Here is a 24630-nt window from a genome sequence, read left to right as displayed (position 1 = left end):
CAATGACAACAGACATCCTCTGTTTTTGTCAAACTGGTTTTTTGGAGCTGAGCACAGGCACCTGTCCCAGCCTTTGGCGGTCTGTGCAAATGAGCACTGTGGGCCTGCCCGGCAGCATGGACAGCAATCAGGGAAGGGTGAAAGGGCAAGAAGGTCCTGGCCAGGCCTGGGCTCCGGGGTACATTCTACCCCAGCTGACTCCTTTTGAAGGGATTACTGGGGAAATGCAGAAACATTTCTAAAATTTCCTTTTCCTTCCCCACCTCCAATTTAAGCCCTGAAGCATCACTTAAAGCAGTCACTTGCTCCTTAGTCCTTTTAAACATTCATTTATTTACTGTACAAAATTTTTACACTACCACTGCAACTGTCTGGCCTGTTTGCCTGGCCTGACAAATTTGCAGCAGGGCTTGGTCTCTGCTGAAGTTCTAGAAACGCGCTGACATTCTCCTTGGTGTTCACTTGGTGCCTGGTCTCCTTCAAAGACACTCAAAGGCCAGGAGGTTAGCTGGCCCCCCAAGTATCTGGGCCACAAGGGCATAAATAAAAGAACTGGACAAAATAAGAAACGTGAATAGAAAATTGCTCAAGAAGTAACAGACACTCTTCCTTCTCTCCGACATGTTGTACCTTTCCCCACAGTGGCTAGTTCCAAAGCAGGATTAGGAAAAAAGGTCAAAGAAAAAGGTCAAAAGAGCAAAGATACTTTTCAACAGAATTAGGAGAGAGTAAACTAGAAGAATAGAAAACCACAACAGTACCAAAGGGTTTTTTTGTTAAACAAAGATCCTAGGGCTAAGAACCACCACAGGACGCAGCTGTGCTGCAATGGTACCCAGGATGCTCTGAAAAGTGCTGTAACTAGAGCTTAAAATGACAGACCTAGCCAAGAAAATCAACTTAAGCTCCAGCATCAGTCTCTGGAGGGGAGAATGCAGAATCCAGAAGAGGAACAATGGCCAAAGACAGCAGAACCAGCCCACGTGCCCGCAGCTGGAAATCCCTCTATGGGCCCGAGGGGCAGCATCATGTTTCCCAAGAGGACGATGAAACCTGCCTGTACATATCCCGTGGGAAAACACTGGGGCAGGCAGCAGCACCTTGTCCTGGTCCCTGAGGAGAGCAGTGACCATGTGGCATGGAGGACCCTGGGGTATAGAGGCCCTGATGCTAGATCCTAGACCCCAAGGATGAGTGAGGTCAGCATCCATGCCAAGAAGGACAAATGACAACTGCAAAGGAGTGAGGTCAGGCAGGAAGTGTAGCAGCTCAGAAGGCATGTTCCTCATGATCCCTGGGAACAGGAGGGCTCAGACGTGCTTCCAGGAGGCCAAGGCATTGCTGCAAGTCCCGCCTCATCTCTGGACTCTTTGTACTTGCTGGTTTTGGCAATAAAGATGGCTTGTAATATTCTTAGAGTCGAATGCCCCATTGGGAATGGTAGCTTGCAGCAAAGCCTTCTTAAAAACAGAAACTTGGGAACTCGATGAAATTTTGAGTCTTGAAAATGTTTTCATTCAAATCACGAAAAAGGTTGTCGTCATCTTCCAAGAAACAGCTGCAAGTTCTCTTCAATCATCATGTAACAGTGAATCTAATCTATCTTCCTCCCTCCTTAGTTCCCCTTCCTGGTAACTGATGGAGTGACAAGAAGTGACTGGGATAACTAGGTGTTATCGTCTGACATATCTCCTCTATGTGTTCCCAGCATCCTGACCCTAAGGACCTGTGATCAGCAATTAAATTACTGATTCCTTTTCCCTTGCCTTGGGGCTGTCCAAGAACACCACGCAGAGAGAGAAGCAGGCATCAGTAGCATGTTATCTTACTGTCTTAATCACTTGCTCCAAAATTTTCTTCGGTAGAAATCTAAAGAATCCCCGGCTCTTAGCAGGTTGCATAACTTGGAGGTAAGTGGCCAGGCCCAGCCACGCCTCAGTAAAAAGAACAAACTCAGGGACAAGCATCAGTAGTCTTCAAGCCAGCCACGTGCCTAGGCATGCCCCATAACCCTAAAGGAGAATCACATTCAGCACTGGAGGCAACAGCCCAGCTATCTTTCACATTCTTAGGTCTGTCTGTTTGTCTCACTGGCTCATATTCAAGAAAAAGCTTATTAGAGAGTTCTTCTTGATGGATTAATGATCATTTCTAGAAATGCTTGCAAGGAAAGCTCCTTTTCCAGTTCTGACACCTCAAAAAAAAAAAAAGATCCTTTTGTGCTATCAGTCACTATGAGAGGTAGTCCAGTGCCACAGCCTGCGCACAAGTCCAGTGCAGAGGGACAAAACTGAAGACTGCTCACATGGGCTACTTCCTATCTGGGCTGCTTTTGGCGAGAAGCAGCAATCACCCTGCCCACAAGAAGGACTTGCTGACTTCAGGTCAAGTAGGTAGGGCCACAGAAGGGAGGTTTAAGGAGCATCAGCAGAGGAGGCTGAGCTACGCTGAGCAATACCAGCTCTCCAAGAAATCTCCCTCAGCTACTGAGGCAGCTCCCGCTACTGAGATCTTCTAGGAACCAATGGAAATTACAGCAGCATGGCCCTTTTCTTGGAACTGAGTGAGCAGCTCAGATTACGTACCTGCCAAAGTGGCCTGTAGGGGAGACGGGAAGGAAGGGGGGCGAGGGAAGGACAAGGCCTGTAGGCGACCAAATACTCCAGACACTGGGGAGCATGCAGCAGCTTCTGGCTGATGGTTATGTGTATGTGAGGGTCAGTGGTTATGTGTGTTACGTGCACCTGGATGCTCCAGAAAGCACGGGTGCCAAGTGGACGGCAGGAGAGTGGTCAGAGCATGCCAAAGCCCTCGCAGCCCTCGCTGATGGCCAGCTGCAGCATCCTGTGCACTTCTTCATATGAGTCATATGTAGGGAGGCACAGCTGGTTGAAACTGGAAGGCCAAGGAGAGAGCAGTGATTAATTCACACCATGAGAAACGCTGGCAAGGGCCAGAAACGTCATCCCCCATGACAGCATGCATCAGGCAGTCAGATACCCACCACGTGTGTGCAGTTGGTAGTGTGCTATGGGTTGGAGCGGCAATAATCTGGAATGAGGGACAGAGGGCAGCAAAGCCTCCAGGTGGTAGCTGAGAGGAGCCTGTTGTGAACTGAAGCAGACGAGCCAACTCCTCCTGTGTTAAACTGGAAACCACGGTCCAAAACCATCTCATGACCTGGCAGGGAGAGAACAAGGCTGGGGTCACACCCATGTGTAGCCTGGGATTTGACCCCTAGGGGAAGGAACAGGATATTCTGAAGTGGGGGTGGGTCCCAGTGACTGCCCACTGAGGACACAGGTAGGAATGGTTAAAGTCGACAATCTCTTTAAAAGGAACTGATATTGTCACACAGACTGGAGGGTAGTTGCTGACTGCTTGGTTCTATTTCTTTGCCTTTCCAATGTACTGCCCCTGGGGCAGTCAGCATGACAGCCCTGAGGGACCAGGGCTCCCTTCTGCCTGGACAACCACCTGCTTTTCCCACATATATCACACTTCCCCAGTTGACATGTCTGCTTCTCCAACTCCTTGACTTCTTTCTTCTGAAACTTTTCCCTTCCAACATGGCACAAATCAAACTAAAAGAAGTTTGGCTCACTTACCTTTTCTCTGAAATGCCATGAGCCACCAACAACCACTGCATGGGCTTTGAAGTCAGATACATTGATGTCCCCAGTCCCACACATCAGCAACTGGAGAAAACAGACAGGTGTTACTAGGATAGTCAGAGGGGCAAAGACCCACCATAAAGTCAAAATTACCTATGTTGATGTGCAAAATGTGGAATAAAGAAAATACCAAAAAAGAGGATAGAAGGTGAGGTCATAATGCCAGAACACCGCTTCAGGAAAATCAATTATAACCAGTGCAGTAAAAATCACACAGCTTAAAAATATATATATATATTTGCCTATGGCCTTACCTTAGACCTACTGAATTAGAATCTCTAGTGATGGGTTACAAGCTTGTGTATTTTGAAAAAGTTTCCTAAGCATTTCTGATGTGCACTCCTAATTAAGAACTGCTGCTATGGATGATTTTCAATTGAAACAAAGGACAAAATGGGAACTAAGTGTTTACTGATGGTCTGCTCTGGATGTGGCCTGGGAATGAATACCAGGGGGAAAAGCAGGCCCTTGCCCTTTGATGAAGACCCCCAGCCCCATTTATGAATTTGTTAGATGGCCTTTCCTTTTTCCCAGGATCCATCCTTCTTTTACGGATTGAATTTTTACTACGGTCCCTTCAGCCCCGCCTCTACTTGATCAGATAAATGAAAAAGAATGCCAAAAAATGAGAACATTAATGACATCAGGGTCCTAAACATCTTGTTGATGTCCTAATTTGATTCAGGATCCAGCAAGTTACTTAGCAGACTGTGAGTACTCATCCAATAGCTATAAAGAATGATACAGCCTAATCAAGAGACAAGAAAAGCCCAAATTAAGCCTGAGAAGCTTGGATCCTTCAAAAAGAAATTGCTCAACTAATGAGCAACCAAGGGCAGGATGGGGAACAACCGCGTAAGAGATAGTGTCCTTCCTCCTACTCACTTTACGAGTTGTTACAAATGCTTTGCTTCATGATTAAGCAAAATACACCAGTACCTTGTTCCTCAGCCCTCAAAATGACAGCACTAGGTGACAGGTCTATCACAAACTTCAGGCTGAGGATAGAGAGTTCATTATTCATATTTCATATCTAAAGGTACAAAATGTGGTGAAAATTGCACAAGACTTTGACTCTTGTTCTCAAAGCCAGTTCACTTAACATGAATCAAAATTGTGTAAGACCACCTGCAACTACTTTTTGTTTCCCCATTTTTAAAGAAGAAATTCCTCTCTGCAGGAAAGAGGCTCTGGGAAGTTAAAACTATTAACTTGCAGTGTATCTATCACCTGTGAGCAGCAGGTTGAAAAAATGACTTTATTTTGTTGCCTGCACCTGAAGTTCATAGAACTTCAATTTTGCTAATTATAGAAAGGTATTTACCATCTCATAGCCACATTTTGGTTGTTACGGGATGTAAAGTAAGAATATATTAACTATATAGTGCTGTAGCCCAAAGCTGTGAATATGTCATATTTCTGGTTTGCCTCCTCTTAGAATGGAGCTCCATGAGGGCAGGGACACTGTCTTATTCATTGCTAACTCCCCAGTTCCCCAAATGCACATGGCATATGAGGCACTCAATAAACAATTTCTGAACAAATAAATTCTATTATTCCCTTAAACTAACTTTAAATGTCACAGGATTTATGAAGATTGTACAGGATATCAACATTCTTCCCTATTCAACCAGTATCAATAACAGAAATGAATAATAAATAAATAAATATTATTACTCTTCATAAATAATTAGCCATTTGCTGGTTCCTTCACATTCAAATTGTTTAAAAGCTGGAGAAAGGGTCAATGCATGGAAGAGTGACAAAAGTGAAACCAACTCTTAAAAGGCTTTTCTACCACATCTCATAACAGAAGATGCAGTAAGCTGGTTCCTGTGGGCATAATAAAACACAAAGCCAGGAACAGGGGGTTCCAACTGTAAGCACTTACCTCAAGCTCATTCTCATCAAAAATAGCCAAAAGGTTCTCAGGGACCAACTCATTCAGGCCTGAAACAAAGTAGCCAAGTTAAAGCCATATCCACACCACAGATACAGGTACTTTCACCTCAAAACCAAGAGCAGACAGGATCCCACCTTTTAGGAAATGTTCCACCTCCTCTTTCACTTGACTGGCCAACCGGTATTGGGCCAGCAAATTTAAATAGAAGATTTTATTGGCATTGGTGACTGGGGTTTGAGCTCCACCTGTCATAAGTTCTACAACCTGAAAAGAGGCAGAAGACAGGGACAGGATGTGGATGGGAGTTTCTAAGATGGTATCTGCCCAGTATGTCCCACAAACACATCATTACTGAATTCCATCCCAGTCACAAGCTCCTGCTGTGCACTCAGGTTCTCAACACGCTTGGTTTTATTTAGTTACTAAGCTTCAGGGTTCCTACTGCTATTGCTGTATGCTACTCGCTACTATATCTGAAGTGGGTATCTGAGTGAGTCTTCTCTGACCTGATCAAATAAATAGTGTTGATGCAACAGGAAAATATAATGGTTCCTTGTCAGCAATATTTAACGTTTCTATGATTCAAAGTTAAACCATTACTGACCTCTTCTCTTTAACCCCTGAGCCAACTGACAATAAATAAAGCCAGACAAGTAGTGAAGAAGTCTCTTCAGGTCTCGGAAATTCTAAGATGGGCACAGCTGTTCCCTACATTCTTCTGTTTTCAGCGTGAGTCAATGGAAAAAGCCACGTCTTGATACTTGGTGACTAACTCGCTACAGGATTTCAGTCACTTACATACTTCGGCCCCCAATCTTCCTATCTGCAAAGAAAAGGCTGAACTATATAATTCTCAAACAGAATTGAAACCCTTCTCCCAATAAACAATTCCCAAGGGAGCTCTGAGGAAGCCCTGAGGTATAGCTTAAAGCCACCACCCCAGAAAACCTGTGTACAATGACCACGGTTGTCTTCACAGGTGAATGAAAGCCTCCATTTAGTTACAGCATCAGATTTTAAGGTCCCAGTGACAGCATGGTAGGGACGGAACTTTGCTCCAGCAAGGATTCTCAATGGATCTAAATATGTAAAACTTTTTTCTGTTATTATGCGCAATTCTGGATATTTTTATCTTATGTGTGTAAGCATTTCTAACTAGTAGCCTAAGAAGTAAATTACTATGATTTAGAATTCATATTAAACTCAATTAAAATCAGTACTGCCCTAGGCCTGCAGACCCTAATTCAGTATTCTATTGACTCTAGATGCCTTGCTGGGTTAGGAAGATAGGCTCCGCCCACATATGTGCAAAGGCTGACAGCTGGGATTCCCACAATGTTCACAAAGGCTATTTGATTATCAGCACCGCGCTACAGTGATGATACATTCTCAGTCACTGCTATTTTGCTTTCAATTATATGTTACTGCAACTTCATTTCATATTATTTAACTTCACAATGTAAATGAAATCACATTTGCACCAGAAATATTTTTGGCCATTAATTTTCTAATAAAACATTTAAAAATATATAAGCACAGTGTTAAAACAGGAGTCATCCATATCCCCACCCTTAATGCTGAGAGAGACACTGCCACCCCTTCCAAAGCTGCTTGTGCAGTGACATTTCACTATCACTTAGTTCTTTTTCCGCTGGTAAGAAGGAATGGGTGGGATGGATGGTTACCTGTGTCTTTGGCTCCACTCAAATAGGCCAAGACCATACAGTGTGGGATGCAATGCCCCAAAGCTGTGCTGTCCAATACGGTTGTCACTAGTCACATGTGGTTATTTACATTTAAATTAATCAAAGTAAAAAGAGAAATTCGGTTATTTGGTCACACCAGCCACATTTTGGGTGCTCAAAAGACAGTACAAATAGACAACACTTCCATCATTGCAGAAAGTTCTAGTAGACAGCCCTGCACTACAGAAGGCTGGGAACCATGGGACACACAGGCTTCAGTCCTCCTTCTCACCTTATCCAATTGACCTGATTTGTTATATTTCTCTTCTGCAAAGACCAGCTCCATCTCACTCATGTCATTGTTGAGGATGAAACAAACTTTAGATTTGTAGAATTCTGGGTCATCTGTTTCAAAGTACTAAGGAGACAGGAAAACACAGAACACAACATGACTACTCTTACCCAGCAATGGGCTTTGTCACTGTGTGGAACCACTTACCCCTTCAACCTTAAGAATAACAAGCTCAGGGTGGAGAGATTCCAGAGTTAGTGGCCAGGGGCCTTAGTAGAAAATGCACACCTAAGATGTTACCTTGTAATGCATACGCAGTCCTATGATTTGGGCCAAAAAAGAGCGAGTGAAGCGAGCTCGGACCAACTGCTTGTAGGCTCCTCCTAGAGAGGACTCATACAGACACTTGCCCACCAGTCGCCCTGCAAACTCATACATCTTTAGGCGCAGATGAGCGGGGCGATTAGGGTTGGGATGCACCTGTCAAAGAGAGAGATTAAAAGGCCCTGGGCCATTTTTCTTCAAGCTGAGTTCTGGAAAGGTCCTCCCTCCTCAACTCTATCCCAAGGGAGCAAGAATTTCAGTGTTATGATGAAAGAGCCCATCCACATGGCATCAGTCTTTTGGTAGCCACCACTGAATAATTCAAAGTGACTAAAGGATAAAGGGTAAAATTGACTTACATTAAGTTGAAGAATCTTATATTAATTTTGTGGTTTATGCATATGGAATGTAATCAGTGGATGATATTATGCCTTTTCTCTAAACTAGAACTTCTTTCAGCCGAAGTCTAGATCTTGTACAGAGTTCAACTGCTTCGGATATGTTTTGAGAAAGTGGCTTAATTATTAAAATAATAATGAGTAGAATAGCCACAGCTTTATAATGCTTTTTAGTTAAATATTCATCTGTCTGCATTTTCTCTTATTTTATAGATGAAATAATGAAGGCAGAGAGGAGGGAGGCAATCTGATTAATTCAAACTCTTATTAGTCTCTCCCTTATAATCCACATTCCCCATCCCCGCCCTTTGGGGAAGTCACAGACTCACTAATGCTTGGTTGGTGTCACTGAATCGGGTGAAGAGCTGATTGGTGGTATCAAACAATGCTTTGCAGATTAGCTCAAACCATTCCCGGCGAGGCCCTCCCCAGTCCAGAGCTGAAAAGTATAAAATAAAGTGACTCAAGCCTACCATCTCTTATCACTTTTGTTCATTTATTCATCATTCTACACTTCCTCCATTCCACCACCTTAGTGCCCTCCATTCCAGTCCACCTCAACTATAAATCCCACCCCTTTCTGTGGGATTAAAGTTATTCTCATCACTAAGCTAATGCCCCCTAGTGTGGAAACACAGAAGATTGGAGATCCCAGGAAACACATTTCTCTTGGTCCTACAAAGGTTACTCTGCCCTTCTGCTTCAAACTCTTAGAGCTCCCCCTCCAAGTCCCTGTATGTCGGTGCTCTGTAAGTTCTACCAAGCCATCGAGCCAGTAAACACCACCCTTTTCTTGAGTCATGACTTCTTTTTCTCTCAGAAAAAAAGCTGGGGTGGCAGGGGAGGGGGCGAGTATGTGTAGGAGGTTGTTTTTATTTTCTGTGTATGGGCGGGTAAGGAGGAGGGGAGGAGTGGGAAGGAGAGTTAAAAAAGATGAGTATAAAATTTCAAAATTGACCTTCTTCATCCTGAAAAACCACTTCAAAGTTCTTGCTCCAATCTGAGATGGAGAAATTCCGAGTGGCTTTCAAAGACTGAAAAGTAGTGAAAAAAAGAAATGATCAGAACACTGGCTGGTATCTCTTGGGTGTTAAAGACAAAAACACAGGAACATTGCCCACTGTCAATGTAACTAAACACTAGTGCTTGGAGGCAATATATTACTCATGAATAAGCTTTAATAATACCGTCTTCTATTCAAAAAGCACATATCTCCAGAAGAAATTAATATTAAAAAATCTTAAAATATTAAAAATCTATTCATATTTATACCATTGACTTATTGGGAAGCTGAAGTTTGGTTTTAATCCTAATTTTATTAATGAGAAAACTCTTAAATAAAGAAACAAAAATGGCTCAAATCAGTAAGCTATCAGCAAGAGAACCAAGGAGTCTTGTTTTTCAGTAAAGTACAGTCTATCCACTAGACGTCTTTATCCACAAGGCTAGGTTCAGACAGGGAGCCATGCCACAAGAAAGTGGCTGAGAAAAGGAGTTTCCACTCATACCTACCAGAGCCAAACATCACAAACACTTTCTGGACAGGGACCAAAGCCTTCTCATTCTCAAGGAATGTAAGGACTATGCCAGTGTCTGTGCAGTGGAGACAGACACACATCAGGTATTCCTTTCCATCAGACCAGAGTGACAACAAAAACCATTTCCTGTTAATCCAACAAGAGCTCCTCTATTCCTGGGATTCAGTAACAAGAACTTTCTTCTACAACAGCTTAACACCTGCCCTACCTCAGAGTTCCGTAAGATTGTTCAGGAACTAGTTCAGTACAGATTTTTAAAGCCAATGTGTCAACTAGTCTCTCCTCTCATTAACATCTCTCCAAAAAATCTGCCCCAAGCTCAGTATAACCAAACACACAGAATAGTCTTTAATATGTTTAAAGAAGAGAGAGATTTGGGTTTCATAAAAAAGATAACCTATAGAATATAACCAAATATCAAAGAGCTTTCTATTTGGAAAATTTTGACAACCATTGATGGGGATGAAACTTTACGCACCGATTCCAACAAGGCATGTCTGCTGACCTTCAGGGTGACTTTGGAATGTGGTCTTTTCATATGTACCTGCCGAAGTTCTCGCTGGAAAAAGTTCACCTTGTCCTGAAAGGTCTCGGAGCCTCCTGAGGAGCAGCAAAAGCCATCGTGATTACACCTCATTACAGGATATCTATGCAGGCCACCTCTACACACTCAGGCCCCCAGGGTCTCCAGGGTCTCTGTCTTCCCCACTGGAATTCCTGTCCAGCCTCACCTATGTTCTTATGAAGTGAGCGGATGAACGTGGCTGCGAGGATGTTCCTTTCCTTACAGCTGAGCTCCACAGGAGGTTGAATGCCATCATCCACCACCAATGTGAGGAGCTTATGGACAGGGTCAGGGCCGAGGTATGAAAACTAACAAAGGGGGAAGAAAAAGGAGTTAATCTACAAAGCCTTCAAATCCAGCAAAAACCCCTCACATCCCTAGCCCTTCTGCACCAACTAACAAAAACAACTTAAGCTTGTTTTCTCAAAGTACCTACCAGGAATACATCTCATTGTTTTTTTTTACCTCAGTGCTCTATGATTCAAATTCTATTTTAAATTATTTGAGTCACAGAGACTACTTTTAGTAAAGATCAGAGGCAATGCTACAGACTCTCCAACGTAAAGTATAAGAAGGGTGAGAGAAATAAAGATATATAAAATAACAAATGACTGCCGGAATAGGTTGGACAAACTGGCTGGAGGAAGGTGATTTGCCTTTAGATTCCAAAAGCTCAGAAAAGTTAAAAAAAAATTTTTTTTAAGTAGATGAGAATACTGGTGTTGAAAGAGTTAGCTTTGGTATGGGGAAACCAAGCTCAGGTCACAGATACCAACACCCTCTTCATTAACTTAGTCCTAGGGGCAAAAGATAATGGTTGAAGTATTATTCTGACTTGCTACTAATTGTTATTTCTGTAGGCATGTGTTCTCCTAGAACTATATTCTTCATTCTGGTTCACGAGGAGGTAACAACTCCTCCTTTATTTGGCAATAAACCCTGTGTGCACAATGAGAACTTCCAGAAACACCAAAAGCCTTTCTAGGAAAAAAGAGAAGGCTGGGATGTTGGAGGTAGAAGCCTGCTCTGCATGAACGGGGTCTAAGGTTCAACTTACTTTTGTTCCTGGGCACACTCGGAAGGTATAAAGGCGCCAGGGAATGATTTTCAGGTAGAACTCCTTCACTGAGAATTGCTGGAGGACCAACATATAGAAAATAAAGTGAATGGTAAATAAAGAGGTTCAATCTATTGTAATTCAAATATCAGCCCCTATCTACATGTTTCACGATAACCTTTTCCCCTATAGACAAAGAGGATAATTTAGTCAGTACTGAAATCAAATAAATAACATCAACTCTATCTTAAAATAGGGAAATTAAAAATATTACTCTTACAATACAATTTCATAATCTTAATACTCAAGTTTGCTACCATTTCTAAATATCTGAGGTCAGGTTTTCACTTTATAAGTAGAGAACGTTTCACCTAGAAACAATCAAAATCTCCTTCTGCTTAGCCGGATGCTGCTCAGAGAGACTTCTTCCAAGTCAGTGCACAGGGAACACCAGTGACCCATACCCAATGCATTAGCCCTATTTCAATAGCACCAAGGATTTCCTGGGGAAGAAGAGGTGTGGGATGGGAGGAGTCTCATTTAAAAAATCCATAAAAATCCCTTATGTAAGAATAAAAAGAGGTCTCTTGTCATTTACAAAAAAGGAAAACATAATGCAATAATTTTTCAATCTAAAAAAAAAACCCCATTATCTGAACATCTATTAGGTCAGATTTTTTTTCTTGATTTTTAAAAAACTCTTCATTAAAGAAAATTTCAAACACATACCAAAGAAAACAGTAGAATGAAGCCATCACCAGCTTCAACAATTACTAATTTGTAGCTGATCCTGTTTTATCTCTACCTCACCATTTCCCTCATTACCATTCCCCCAGGCCAAATTAAGGCTAGATCTTTAAATGATGAATGGCACATAGCAAAGCGTTCTGAAGTAGAACAGAATTAGAACTCAGTTTTGGTTATGAGATTAAAAGAATGTAATGAGATGTTTCAAGAGTCTCATTTTTTCTGAGGTCTGAACGAATAAACAATATACAAATATTAAAAAAAGAAAATCCCTAACACAAAGCGCCTCTTAGCTCCAGGGCCTTGGGAAGTTCACCTCCTTGTCTCTGCCAAAAATCTCTCTATTCCAATCCTGTTCCCTGATGATGACATCCATTTATTGCAGTTTCACAAATCACAGAATGAAAGATCAAATTGTTCTGAATAGTACAAGGGGCTAACAGTCATTTTTACACTAGTGAGGAATTTTTAATGGTTAAAAGTAGTTTTCTTTAAAACTCTGAGAGCCATGCCTTGAAAATGCATCCCAGAAGCAAACAGCAGAGTGCCACAGGTGCTCTCAAGCACAAGGCACACAGACTCCCCAGACAGAGGTGTAACCTAGCCCAAACCGAACATGCAGCAGAAGAGCAGGCACAACCTTCTGCTCAACTTTAGGCAGCCCCTCTTAGTATCCTAGAAACCCTACGAGTCAGTGATCTTGCCCTGATTCTCAGACTGTTGCTTTGTGGGTTTTGTTACCAAATACCAATTACAAGCAGGCTCAGGCAGGGGGTTTTAAGGCAAGAATGGGAGCTCCAACCTTTGGTGACACATAGCAGTACACCTTCTTCGGTTTCTTCACCTTCTCCGGGGTGTGACACTCAGACGGCAAATCTTCCTCTTCCTCCTCCACAGCCGTGGAAGGCCGGCGCTGGGCAGAGCTCATGTGCATGGGCGGGAGGTGCCACGGAGTGCTGGTACAGTTGGCAGCATTATACAGATAAGCTTCAAAGTAAATGCTGACTCCTGAGGTGGACACATTGCGTTCAACAATATTCCTCTCATTCTCTGAAGTATAACAAGGAATAAGGTTTAGAATGCAAGACAGGGGAGAAAAAAATTATCTATCACCAGATCTTTGGTCCACAGGGCTCCACACCAAGTCTGGCTCAAATATCAAACATCTGTGAGGCTTGTCAGAAGAGTGCAGATGCAAAGAAGAAGTGATCTGGGAATAGGACTAAATCACAGCAAGCTTTTCTTTCAACTCACCACTTAGGACTATGATGTCAAATTCGCCATTACTGATTGGCTGGTTTTGGTATGAAATGCAGGCATGGAAGCAGCCCCTGGAATGCAGGGTGAGCCGCAAGAACACCTGGCAGGTCTGCCTGTTGGATGTCACTGACTTCTCAAATGAGACACCAGTGCTCTCTTCTTCTTGAGGCCCGAGCTACAGGAGGAAAACAAAGCATCACTAACCATATATAATTTTCGCTGTTTGCACAGTAATTTACTCTTTACAAAGAACTTTCCTGTCTATGAGCTAGTCTAAGTCTCACAATTACTAATGAGCAAGGTACTATCGGATAAAGGAAGGCCGGCACAGCACTCAGGGAGAGGGGACAGGCAGAAGTGAACTAGAAAGGACAACAGTGACAGAGAAGAGCACACAGGGCAGGAAGGGAGGCTGCTCACCTCATGAATGGACAGACTGTAATTGTGCTCATCTCTCAAGGACGCGGAATTGTTGGTAGGGTTGTCATACTCATCTCGGGGCACTATTTGAAGAGTGTGCGGCTGCCCACAGGTCAACAAAAGAGTGGAAAAATGGCACACAATTTTGGTCTTAGAAGGAACCACCATTCCTGCAACACAGACAATAGAATGTAACGTCACAGAGGTGATTTTTCAGGGCACGAAGATCTACTCAGTCAGTGAGTCCTAGAGAGCTGTATCCCCACCCTATTTCCAGGGATAAACAATATCATTATGAGGCAGAGAGAAAGAAAGAAAGAAAACAAAGAGATTGATTCAAATAAACTTTGGGAACTCATTTTTACGAATTCCTAACCACTGCAAGCACTAAACAAAATGACAGAAGAACTTAGAGAAAGCAGAACTGAAGTTACAGATACAGTATCTAGAATCCCACTGGGAACCTATGAGTGAAACAGGCCTTAAAAATAAGTGAATAATTGCAAAACAAACAAATCTGAAATACTTAGGTGCAAATCTAATAAACCAAGTATAAGACTTGTATGTTGAAAACTACAAAATGCTGATTAAAGAAATGAAAAAGGTCTAAACAAATTCAGGTATACCATGTTTATGAATTGGAAGACTCAACATGTTAAAGATGTCAATTCTCCCCAAATGATATACAGATTTAACAAAATTCTTATCACAATCTCAGCAGAATTTTTTGGTAGTTTGGACAGTTTTATACTAAAATTTACATGGAAAAGCAAAGGGTCTAGAATAGCTAAAGCAATTCTAAAAAAGAAGAATAAAGTCAAAGAGTCACTTTACTCAATTTAAAGTCATTATATACCTACACAGTCAAGACACTGGTATTAGTAGAGGGATAGACAAATAGATCAATGGAATAGAACAGAGACCCCAGAAATAGATCCCCATAAACATGCCCAACCAATCCCTGACAAAGGTGCAAAAGCAGTGCAATAGAGGGGGAAGACAGCCTTTTCAACAAATGGTGCGAGAGGAACAGGACGACTATAAGGAAAAAAAAAATTCTTGACCCAGTATATGAAAATTAACTCATATTAGATTATGATCTTAATAATAAAAAATGTGAAACTAGGAAACTTTTAGGAAAAAAATAGGAGAATATCTTTGCAATCTAGGACTAGTAAGAGTTTTCAGATACCAAAAGCGTGATCCATGAAAGGAAACATTAATACTCTGACTTCATCACAATTAGAAACTCTTGCTCTGTGAAAGACCCTATTAAGGAGATGAAAAGAAAAGTTAAAGGCTGACAGAAAATATCTGCAAACCACATATCTAACAAAGGACTATGAACATCTATTATCTGGCACAAATAGAAATAGAGGCCTCAATTCTTAAGATACCAAAAGCTTGGCCAGACACTCCTCAGTAAGGAGTAACACACATACTGGCAGCAAGGGTAGGATTAAATGGGTCAAGTTCTTTTACTTGAAAAGGTTTCAAAAATCAGAAGACTTTACCTTTGGTCTATTTTAGCACCCTAACCCCTTAAGAACTTACCAGGCTAATGACCCAGCGATTCTATGCCTAGGGAACTAAAAATGTATGTCTATACAAAAACTGTACACAAATGTTCATATCAGCATTATTCATGGGAGCCAAAAGTGAAAACAACCCAAGTGTCCATCAACGGATGGATAAAGAAAATGTGATATACCCACATAATGTAATACTATTTAGCAATAAAAAAAATGAGGTACTGATTCATGCTATAGCATGGACAACTCAAAAGCATTATGCTAAGTGCAACAAGCCAGTCACAAATAGCCACATATGTTATGATCACACGTTTATTAGATGTAAACAGGAGAGTAGTACCCAGAGTATGTACATCCACAGTAGCAATATATAAGCGGTTGCCTAGGGCTAAGGAAAATATGGAGTGACTGCTAATGGGCACAGGGTGATGGGGTGATGAAAATGGTCTAAAATTGACTGTGCCACCATGTTTATACAACCCTATGAATTTTAAAAAACATTAAATTGTGTATTTTAAATGAATGAATTATGTAGCATGTGAATAAAGGTTTTATTAAAAAGAAGCAGAAAGGAAAAGAAAAAGGAAGGTAAGAATGGAGAGAGAAAGGGAGAAAGAAAAAAGAACCTACCAGGCTGAAAAATCTTATAGTAGGGACTGTAGGCTACATTTAATCCACCAAGCTTCACTGAGATTTCGTACCGCCCAGCCCTGCGCACAGTGAAGGCCACCTTGACGACGTTGGAACTGGGTTCCTGGAGGACTTCCTGGGTCACTGGAATTTCCACTGCTAGCTCAACATGAGAGATGTGAACTCTTAGTCCCACAGGCCGATGTGCAGGGAAAGGTTGCCCATTCTTATAGAATAACTGCGGTGGTGAGAAGAGGGACACCCATTAATGAACAAGGGGAGAAAACATTTCCTGTGTAACCTGAGAGTGTGGGAAGAGAGGAAGTGGCTGGCAAACCCCAGTACCCACCCACTCCTATGGTCCCGTTCACACAAGGAGAAACAAATTCTCTTAGTGCTTCAAAGAAAACAATTATATCATGAACTAATTCTTCCCCTATTCAGAGGATAGGGGTAAAATACACCACTGAATCAATTTCAACTTGGTATTTCTGAACCACAAGTGCGGCCTCCCCTGTCTTACCCTCCATTTTTCATTATGTTATCACTGCTAAATCAAATGTACAGGTAAGTCAGCAGGTACCACTGGCACTGAGCAAACAAAACCACCTGGCAAGGCTAGGGGGGTTCAGACTATGAAGCCAAGCAGAAGGCTGCAATGGAGAAGTCATTGCAGGGGACAGCAAACTTTGTGCAAAGAGCCAGAGAGTAACTATTTTTGGCCTTGTGGCTCATACACAGTTACTAACTGTGGTTAACTTCTCAAATGTGAAAGCATCCATAGGCAGTACAGGAAGATGAACGGGTGTAACTGTGTTCTAATAAGCTGTATTTATAGAACCAGGAAGTGGGCCTGATTTGGGCCTCGGGCCATAGTTTGCCAACCTCTAATATAGAACGCCAACTCTTTACAGTAATATTCTCATTTTGAAAAGGTAACATTAAGCTTTATACTTCTCCAAGGCTAAGCACCTGTTAAACCAAAATGATAGAGAAATTTGTGACTTTTCAGATATTAACAATTCCCAAGTTCCCGGAAGGGGTTGAAAAACAAGGAACATATTAACATTCCAGGCCAGCACCACCAAGAGACTGAACTGGGCTCTGGAAAGCAACTGACTCAGAAACCCCCGTGGGTATGGAGACAGAAACATTCCCTTACATGCACTCGGAAGGCCATGCTGTGGCCCACCTCATAGGGGTCCTTCCAATCCCAGGAGACTTTGCAAGAGCGAGGATCCAGGTAATTTCCCCGCACATAGTCATAAATAGTCCGGTCCCCTCGGCGTTCACGGTCCTCATTCTGGAGGAAGCTGACTACACGTGCGGCAAGCTCAAAGAGGAACTTAATTGTGAAGAAGAATGCAACCACAGACACTGTGATGCCACCTACGTGAAAGAGAGAACACACACACCACCTGCCAGTTACACATTAGTTTCTCGTTATGGAACAGGCTAGCCATCTCTCATATGAGAATTCCAAAGATACTCTCTACTGGGTCACCACCTCTGTGGGTGAAGAGGTACTTCCACACCAAGGTTAGAAACTACAGTCTTCAGCAAATCCCACCCACTGCCTATTTTTGTAAATAAAGTTCTACTGAAACACAGCCCCACCCTTCATTTACTATTGTTTAGGGCTGCTTTTGCCCTCAAGCAGCAGAGTATGGTAGCTGTGACAGAGACTGTATGGCCTAGGAAGCTGAAAATATTTACTCTTTGGTCCTTTACAGAAAAGGTTTGCCAACCCTTGTTCTATACCACAGACCACATATAACACCTCTCCGCAATGTTCCTGCATGCGCTGGGCCCTGACACAGTAGTAAAAAGAACGCATATTCTAATTTTCTCCATTTGGAAGTTTTCCCCTCCCTTGCCCACTTGGCAAAAGCCCTCCCCAATCCCTGCTACAGTTAGGGGTTCCCTCTTCTTGGCTCCCTTGAACTCCTGTACATTCACTCATCTATTACAACTTTTCACCCACCTCGTGTTATGAACTTCATGGAGGTTGATTTTTGCCTTATTTGACTCTGACTGGGCAGGAAACAGTGTCTGGCACTGGCCATAATTACTCAATAAATATTTCCCAAATGAATGAATTGCACTGCCAACTCTGTGAAGGTACATTCTGGCATGACTAGAAATATTTCTAAGTCTATTTTCAAGGAGAAATATTTCTAAGCTTGCCTTCAAGGAGGCAAAAAGGGTACACACAACCCTAACAAAAAAATAATAAAGAGAGCTCTTTCCATAACATACCAATAACGTAAAACATCAGGTCCCTTCAATGCCAACAGACAGCCGAGGATCACAGCTGCAGCTGCAAAAGAAAACTTGTTCAGTTTTTCCTCCAGCTCTTCCTTACTGCCATCTGTAAGATGAGACAAAGTAGAGCATCTGGCTTGAGTCAACCATCTCCAGCCTTACTGTCCCTTCTCTCTCTCTAGCTTGACAGGTGCCCCACAACATTGCAGAGAAACAGAGACTGCATCACTCCCCCTAAAGACTTCCAATCTACCGACCACCCTAGGAATACCACAAACAGCCACCTCTAATTACCAAATGCAGAAACATGGCTTTCATCTTCTTAGATCCAGGGCCCCAAGACAGTTTCCCTCCCCCATGCAAAGTAGTGCTAATTAACATAAGCAAAGAGGATAATGGAGTCACTTTCCCCTTATATTTACCTTCTGGAAGTAATTCATCTAAGTAGAAATAGTTATATAAAATGTGGATTTTTAAAAGCAAGTATTATCATCATCATGTAATTAAAATGAACTCTGGGTCATCCCAATAATAAGCAGTGAGTGGGCATGTAAAAGAAGCCATTTTTGCTGTTACCAAGCAGACAAACTAATGGGCCCCGTGGAAGATGAGCTCAGCAGAGGCCAAGGAGAGGAACCAAAGGAGAAGACTGTACTTCTCATCCTAAGTGATGTCTGCCAAGGTCAGAACAATTCAAACAGGGGCCAGAGTCTGAGAGAAAACTTTCACTGTTATTAAACTTATTTCCAGAATAAGACTTCAATCTTTATTACTCATTTGAACCACCCAAGGTACTGCCAAGGAAAAATTCAATGCACACTGACATTTTTGACCTTAGCATAGGCTGTATATGCTCTCCAATCCACAGAGCACTAAATTCATTCTTTCAAATCTGTCTCCCTCCCTCTCTGTCTCTGTCTGTCTCTCTCTCTATAAAGATTATCAATATTATCTCAACCCAGCACCTTTTATCAGCACTACTATATTACTTAGAGATAAGACAGCTGAAAATTTCTGGGTTCAGATTTAGGAGAGACCAAAACAACTTTTTTTTTTTAACTAAGTACGCTTTTATGTCTAATTGTAATGGGAAAATTTAATAGAAAAAGTGACCAAAAAGGCCATTAGTTCCTTTGATAACAATATACCCAATAGAATCCATACAGAGTAGTGTAATTTGAGGTATGATCATGTCAAGTTTCATAGAAATCCCTATTTAGACTGGTGGTTAAAGTACTATCCAAAGAGAAATCCACAAGGGAACATTCGCACTGTCAATACACATGGATTAAGCTGCCCCTACAATGGGACTATTATAGAGACAAAATGCTGACTCAAATCTGGGATCACAATTACTGAACCCCTTGCCAAACAAGTATCTCATTTCCTGGGACCCTATGCTGAAAAGCTGGTATCATCTCTCAAAAAGCATCTGTCTGTGCCTTACAGGATGTGCTAGGTGACTTGGTGGGACCAAAACCAGCAGTTAAACTGTCTTAGATACTCCCCTAGTTGGATACCACCCAATCTGATCCTGGATGTAAAAATTTAGTCATCAGCAAAGTTATAGCACTCAGCAGAAAATGAAGCGTATATAGCTGATGTTATAGACTTGTGGTCTCAAGTCTCTTACTCCTTGGAGGAATAAGAGAAATGCTAAATTTATGGCACATGTCATGAGAGCTGGGAAAAATCCTAAGTGTTATCCCTCACAATTACAACAACTTTTTCTGTGAGAGGCCACTGACAAGCAATATGTCAGAGCCTGGAGACCAGATCCAGGGCTGCAACTGTGTGGCCTATCTAAGCTACAGAATTCTCACTGCTGTAAAAAGAGTTGAGGTTTAATAATTTCCATGGCATCATCTCCTTTAGTGTGATAAGACTTCCATATAACAAGCCACAGCCATCAAGACTCTAAAATCAAACATTACAGCAAAGAGAATATAGAGGATGAGGGTACGTACTCTAGAGCTAGACTACCTGGGCTTAAATCCATTCTCTCCCACTCAGAGGGTGACCATAAGCAACGTATTTAATCTTTCTATAATCTGCCAGTGTCCTTATCCATCAAATGGGGATAGTATCTGTCTGTACCTCATAGGGGTGTCATGAAGATGAAATGAAAACATATGTCAACAGCATAGAATAACGCCCAGCACAGAATGAGTTCTCAGTTTCAATTATTATTATAATTATTATCAATAGTAATAGCAGCATCACTACTCCTTTGCTTCAGAGCCAACAGGAAACTCAGGGAACCCCCTACTAGCCTCCACTTTCTTTAATGAGAAATGCATCAGAATGACAAAAGGCAAGGCTTTTCTTACCGTACTTAAAATCTCTGCCTACATAGGCGTTCTTTATGTCTGAAAATTTTTTTAACGAAGAATTAAAATTCATCCTAAAATAATTCATCCAACAAATACTGAATATCCAGTTAATATCCCAGGTATTGAGGGAATGATGCAGAACAGCCATTGTCTCAGTACTCATGGCTGGCAATAATGAACTTGACCTTGTCAAGTCCTTGTCTATTTTTTTCCTCATTCATTTATTTCTCAACCAGATCATCTGATCTAGACCTTTTCCAAAGGTCAAATCTACATTTCTACACCAATTCCCTTTTTCATTTAAAATTCAGCATACCAACTATTACTTTTTTCCAAACTCTCCTCTTTTCCTTGAAACCTCCTTGTGACCAATGACTTAGCTCTTTCAATTCATCACTGAATGATGTGATCTTTACAAAATATCCCACTTCTCGTATTCCTCTCAAAAACCTCCTCAACTCCAGAGTGAACAGAAGTGCATCCTGGGCCTGCTGGAGAACTTCTAGGAGCCCCTGGCCCAGGACAGCATGGATTCTCTGGGCCTCCTCCAGAAGCAATTTGTATACAGCACAGTGTGACTTTTGGGACAAATCAAAGCTAGTTTTGGTATTTAAAACCACACCTCCCCAACAATGGGATACTTACCCATCCCTCAGTTTTACATGGTCACATTCTGAACCTGTCTTCCTTCTGTATTTTCTCTATCTCTGGATGCTGTCACAAAGCCTTCATATCTTTGTCTTTGGGTACAGAATTTCTTTTTATGGTGACCCCTCAAATCACTTTTATTCCAGATTTCACCTCTTCTGAAGGCATTTTCTATCTTCTTACTGTCCCTCTCTACCTTATCTCTGCTCCCACCCCATCCCATACTATTCTCCTTGGCCCCATAATGCACAATATCTTGTTATTCAGCCTATGATCTAGCTGAATCAGATCCTTGACACTTTCACATATAAGCTCTAAAATGTCCCATCTCCGTGCCTTTGCAAAAGTCATCTCCTTTGCCTAGACTATCTTCTCCTCTCTCAGTCTTTATCCATGAAAAATCTCTTAATCCTAAAGTCTAGAAAAATCCTGTCTTCCCTCCCTGAAATTTGTCCCGATCCTCAATTAAAAAATTCCTTATCTCCTCTAAATTCCCAAGCTACTTTATTTTTCTTATACCACTTATATTCTTTCAGTTCCTTGTGTGTTTTATTTTCCATTTCAGATGGTAAATAACATGAAGCAAAGACTAGTCTTAGAAATTCTCCCCAGCATCTAACATAATTACATAGAGTAATTGCAATAAATATAACTAAAATATCTGCTGAATGGATACAGTCATATGTGTTCTTTTCTTTGTCCAGGAATCAGGATGCCTAAAGATCAGGTATTTTCTGCCTGATGGGGCCTTCCTTTTGATATAGTTTTTAAAGACTTCTCTAATTAACAGTAAATTCATTTGTTATAAACTCTTTAGACCAAATGTTGTCAATTTACTTCATTCAGATCTTTAAGCATGTATCAAATACCTAGGATTAGAGTCATGGGTTCCCACGCATGGCTGGTATCTTAGGTTTAAGGTCCTATCTTCCTTATCTTGAGGGTTTTTTTTTTTTAAACAATAGTTTTCACAGCACCTTCCACTTTCTGCTGCTGACACTTCTTCATAAAATTATTTTGGAATTCTTCCTGAGTCTAATTTATGCACAAAGAAGCAGTATGTTAAGCCTCTGCCATACTATTTCATGTACAGCTAATTCATCTACATGAGTATTTTGTTTTCAAGTTCGATCTCTTTAGTGTCCTTGCCTTTATATAATTCAGCAAATTGTGATACCCTAGGCTAGCAGAACAATAGTAGTAGTAGTAAACTCATAAATTACAACCCCATTACTAAGCCACTTACCATAGGCCAAACATTATACAAAGTATTTTACAAATTAACCTAAATAAAAAGCTAGGCTTATAAAAGTTGACTTGCTGAACATCTCCTGGCTGGTTAAGTGACTCAAGTCCGTGTCTAACTCTGAAGCCCAAAGTTCTTCAGCTCATTCAACACTGAAGTATGAAAAAGAGTGGAGTCATAGGGATAGTGAAGTATTTGGGAAGAGACAAGATGTAAGAAAACAGGTAAAAGAAAGTATGAAAAACATTACCCAATCTTACTGTAAGAATCTCACCATAAAGCTAAAATTAGAAAGATAAATGCTTATGGCCCCTTTATAGACCTTTTGAAATAAAAATAAAGTATGATAAAGGAAAATGGAATGCAGTACCAATTATCTAAGGCAGAAATATCACTTGCTTACTAAAAGATCCCGGGCAAGTTGCTTAATACTACAGCATTTTGGCTCATATTACCTACAAAAGAGGGAAAGGGGAAATACTTGAAGATAATCTGTCTCAAGGGAACATTACAAAGTTGACTGACAAAACATATTCTAAAACTGTTTGCTTTTTCTTTTGGTTTATAAAGATTTACAATTACAATATCAAATAAATTTTAGCCCTGACATTGAAGATCAGTTGTGAGAAAGTCATTTCTCAGAAATGGAGAACTGATTTCTTCATACTCGAAGTTGCCCTGCTGGGAGCAAAGTCAATTCTACCTGCAACTGTGCATTTCAATACTACCCCTTGCTGAAAAGGCTTTGAAACTGAGTCCATGTTCTACATCCAGTACAAAGTGAAACTTAATGAGTCTATCCCCTTACCTTTAAACGAGGGCCCATGTTCTGAGAACCAAGAAGAATGCTCCTAATCACCAAAGCGGTAACTTTTGGCCACATCCACTTTGTCTTCCAGCTTCCACATGAAAGAAAATAGCTGCAAGGTCAACAGAAAGTGTCTGTCCATCAGACCTTCAGTGAGGGTGTGTCACAGAAGCAAAGGGTCAATGTTTCTGGAATGAACTGGATGAATTCCAGGGTGGAGAAATACAATCCCAAAATATATCATCTCTGGACCTCTCTAGTGCAGGGCACAATCAGCTGCCAAAGGATGCATGCGTTCTGTCTCAGGATCTTACCCTACAAAGAAAAAAAGAGTCAGTGGAATAGGTTTTTATTTCTGAAAGAGAACCCCCAGAAAACAACAAAGAGGAGGTAGAATAGGCAATGGAAACCCTGTGGCACTAAAAATAACCTAGGCCTGGTAAACTCTGGCCAAATTTTCCCAGTTAAAAGTCCAGAAGAAAAGTCAAGCGGCAATCTCACGGCCTTCACCGTGTCATCCACTGGAAGGGAGCTCCAGCACTTCAGCTGATTCCAACCCTTCAGTAGAAGCGACCTAGAGCATAGATTCAGAGTGAGCCTTGTCACAACCACACACCCAGTTTCGGTTTAACGGGGCTAGAACACAGGGTATGGGAACAAAGTGAAAACAGAGGAGAGGATATAAGAGGGGCCAGGCTGCCGAGGGCCCTGGAAGCCATGACAAGGAATCAAGATAACACTCAGCTAGAAAGCAGAAACCACCAAAGAGCTTTAAAACTTTAATCTATCAGCCTATACAGTCTGCTCCCTTTGTGCCCGTGTTTGTATTTCCAAGACAGGGTTAAACAATACTGACTTTATCTTTAAAACAGTAAGATTTGCTACTATGAGTAAGGGGGAAATTATTGTGAACTTTCAAGATAAAGTCACTGAGTAATAAAGTTCAGTAAAATCAGCCTGTAACTCAAAGATAATCATGAACTAAATGTAGCAGAAAGGGGGTTATAGCAAGGCACACATAAACAGCCACTACACAACATGTGAGAAGAAACAACAATCCATTTCCACATGGCAGGAACTGTTCTTAGTGCTTCATATGTATTAACTCACATCTCTAAGACATAGAGACAATTATCCCTATTTTACAGATGAGGAAACTGAGGCAATTTCTCAGTTATGTTCTTAAGATTTCGCATAAGTAGCAGAGTTCAGTGAAACCCAAATAACCTGGACTCAGACTCCATGCTCTTAATGACCACTCTACTGTTTATCATGGGAAACCAAGAGCAAAAACACAAAATGCTA

The 24630-nt window shown here is 41.4% G+C and overlaps 1 protein-coding gene across 6 annotated transcripts in view; it reads right to left on the bottom strand.

Moving 5' to 3' along the window:
- Positions 1 to 313: 313 nt before the first annotated feature.
- Positions 314 to 24630, bottom strand: part of AREL1 (apoptosis resistant E3 ubiquitin protein ligase 1) — a 38928-nt gene continuing 14611 nt past the window's right edge. For 3 of the 6 annotated variants that reach the window (XM_010962863.3, XM_045522982.2, XM_074365237.1), the window contains 19 exons: positions 23326 to 23640; positions 18285 to 18396; positions 17188 to 17414; positions 16026 to 16263; positions 13864 to 14033; positions 13438 to 13618; positions 12986 to 13233; positions 11437 to 11514; positions 10546 to 10687; positions 10293 to 10414; positions 9235 to 9310; positions 8606 to 8715; positions 7855 to 8034; positions 7555 to 7680; positions 5712 to 5841; positions 5566 to 5624; positions 3609 to 3698; positions 3005 to 3180; positions 314 to 2895 (listed from right to left, as the gene is read on the bottom strand). In XM_010962863.3, coding sequence (XP_010961165.2) covers positions 2793 to 2895; positions 3005 to 3180; positions 3609 to 3698; positions 5566 to 5624; positions 5712 to 5841; positions 7555 to 7680; positions 7855 to 8034; positions 8606 to 8715; positions 9235 to 9310; positions 10293 to 10414; positions 10546 to 10687; positions 11437 to 11514; positions 12986 to 13233; positions 13438 to 13618; positions 13864 to 14033; positions 16026 to 16263; positions 17188 to 17414; positions 18285 to 18300 — 2472 coding nt within the window. In that variant the 5' untranslated portion in view covers positions 18301 to 18396; positions 23326 to 23640 and the 3' untranslated portion in view covers positions 314 to 2792. Of the gene's footprint in view, positions 2896 to 3004; positions 3181 to 3608; positions 3699 to 5565; positions 5625 to 5711; positions 5842 to 7554; positions 7681 to 7854; positions 8035 to 8605; positions 8716 to 9234; positions 9311 to 10292; positions 10415 to 10545; positions 10688 to 11436; positions 11515 to 12985; positions 13234 to 13437; positions 13619 to 13863; positions 14034 to 16025; positions 16264 to 17187; positions 17415 to 18284; positions 18397 to 23325; positions 23641 to 24630 lie in introns of those variants that run through there. The other 3 variants (XM_045522987.2, XM_010962856.3, XM_045522996.2) reach the window with 3 other exon arrangements.

This window comes from Camelus bactrianus, chromosome 6, assembly GCF_048773025.1.
Source record: "Camelus bactrianus isolate YW-2024 breed Bactrian camel chromosome 6, ASM4877302v1, whole genome shotgun sequence".
Taxonomy (NCBI): Eukaryota; Metazoa; Chordata; class Mammalia; order Artiodactyla; family Camelidae; genus Camelus; species Camelus bactrianus.
Note: the sequence above shows the minus strand (reverse complement) of the source record. Positions and strands in the feature narration are given on the sequence as shown.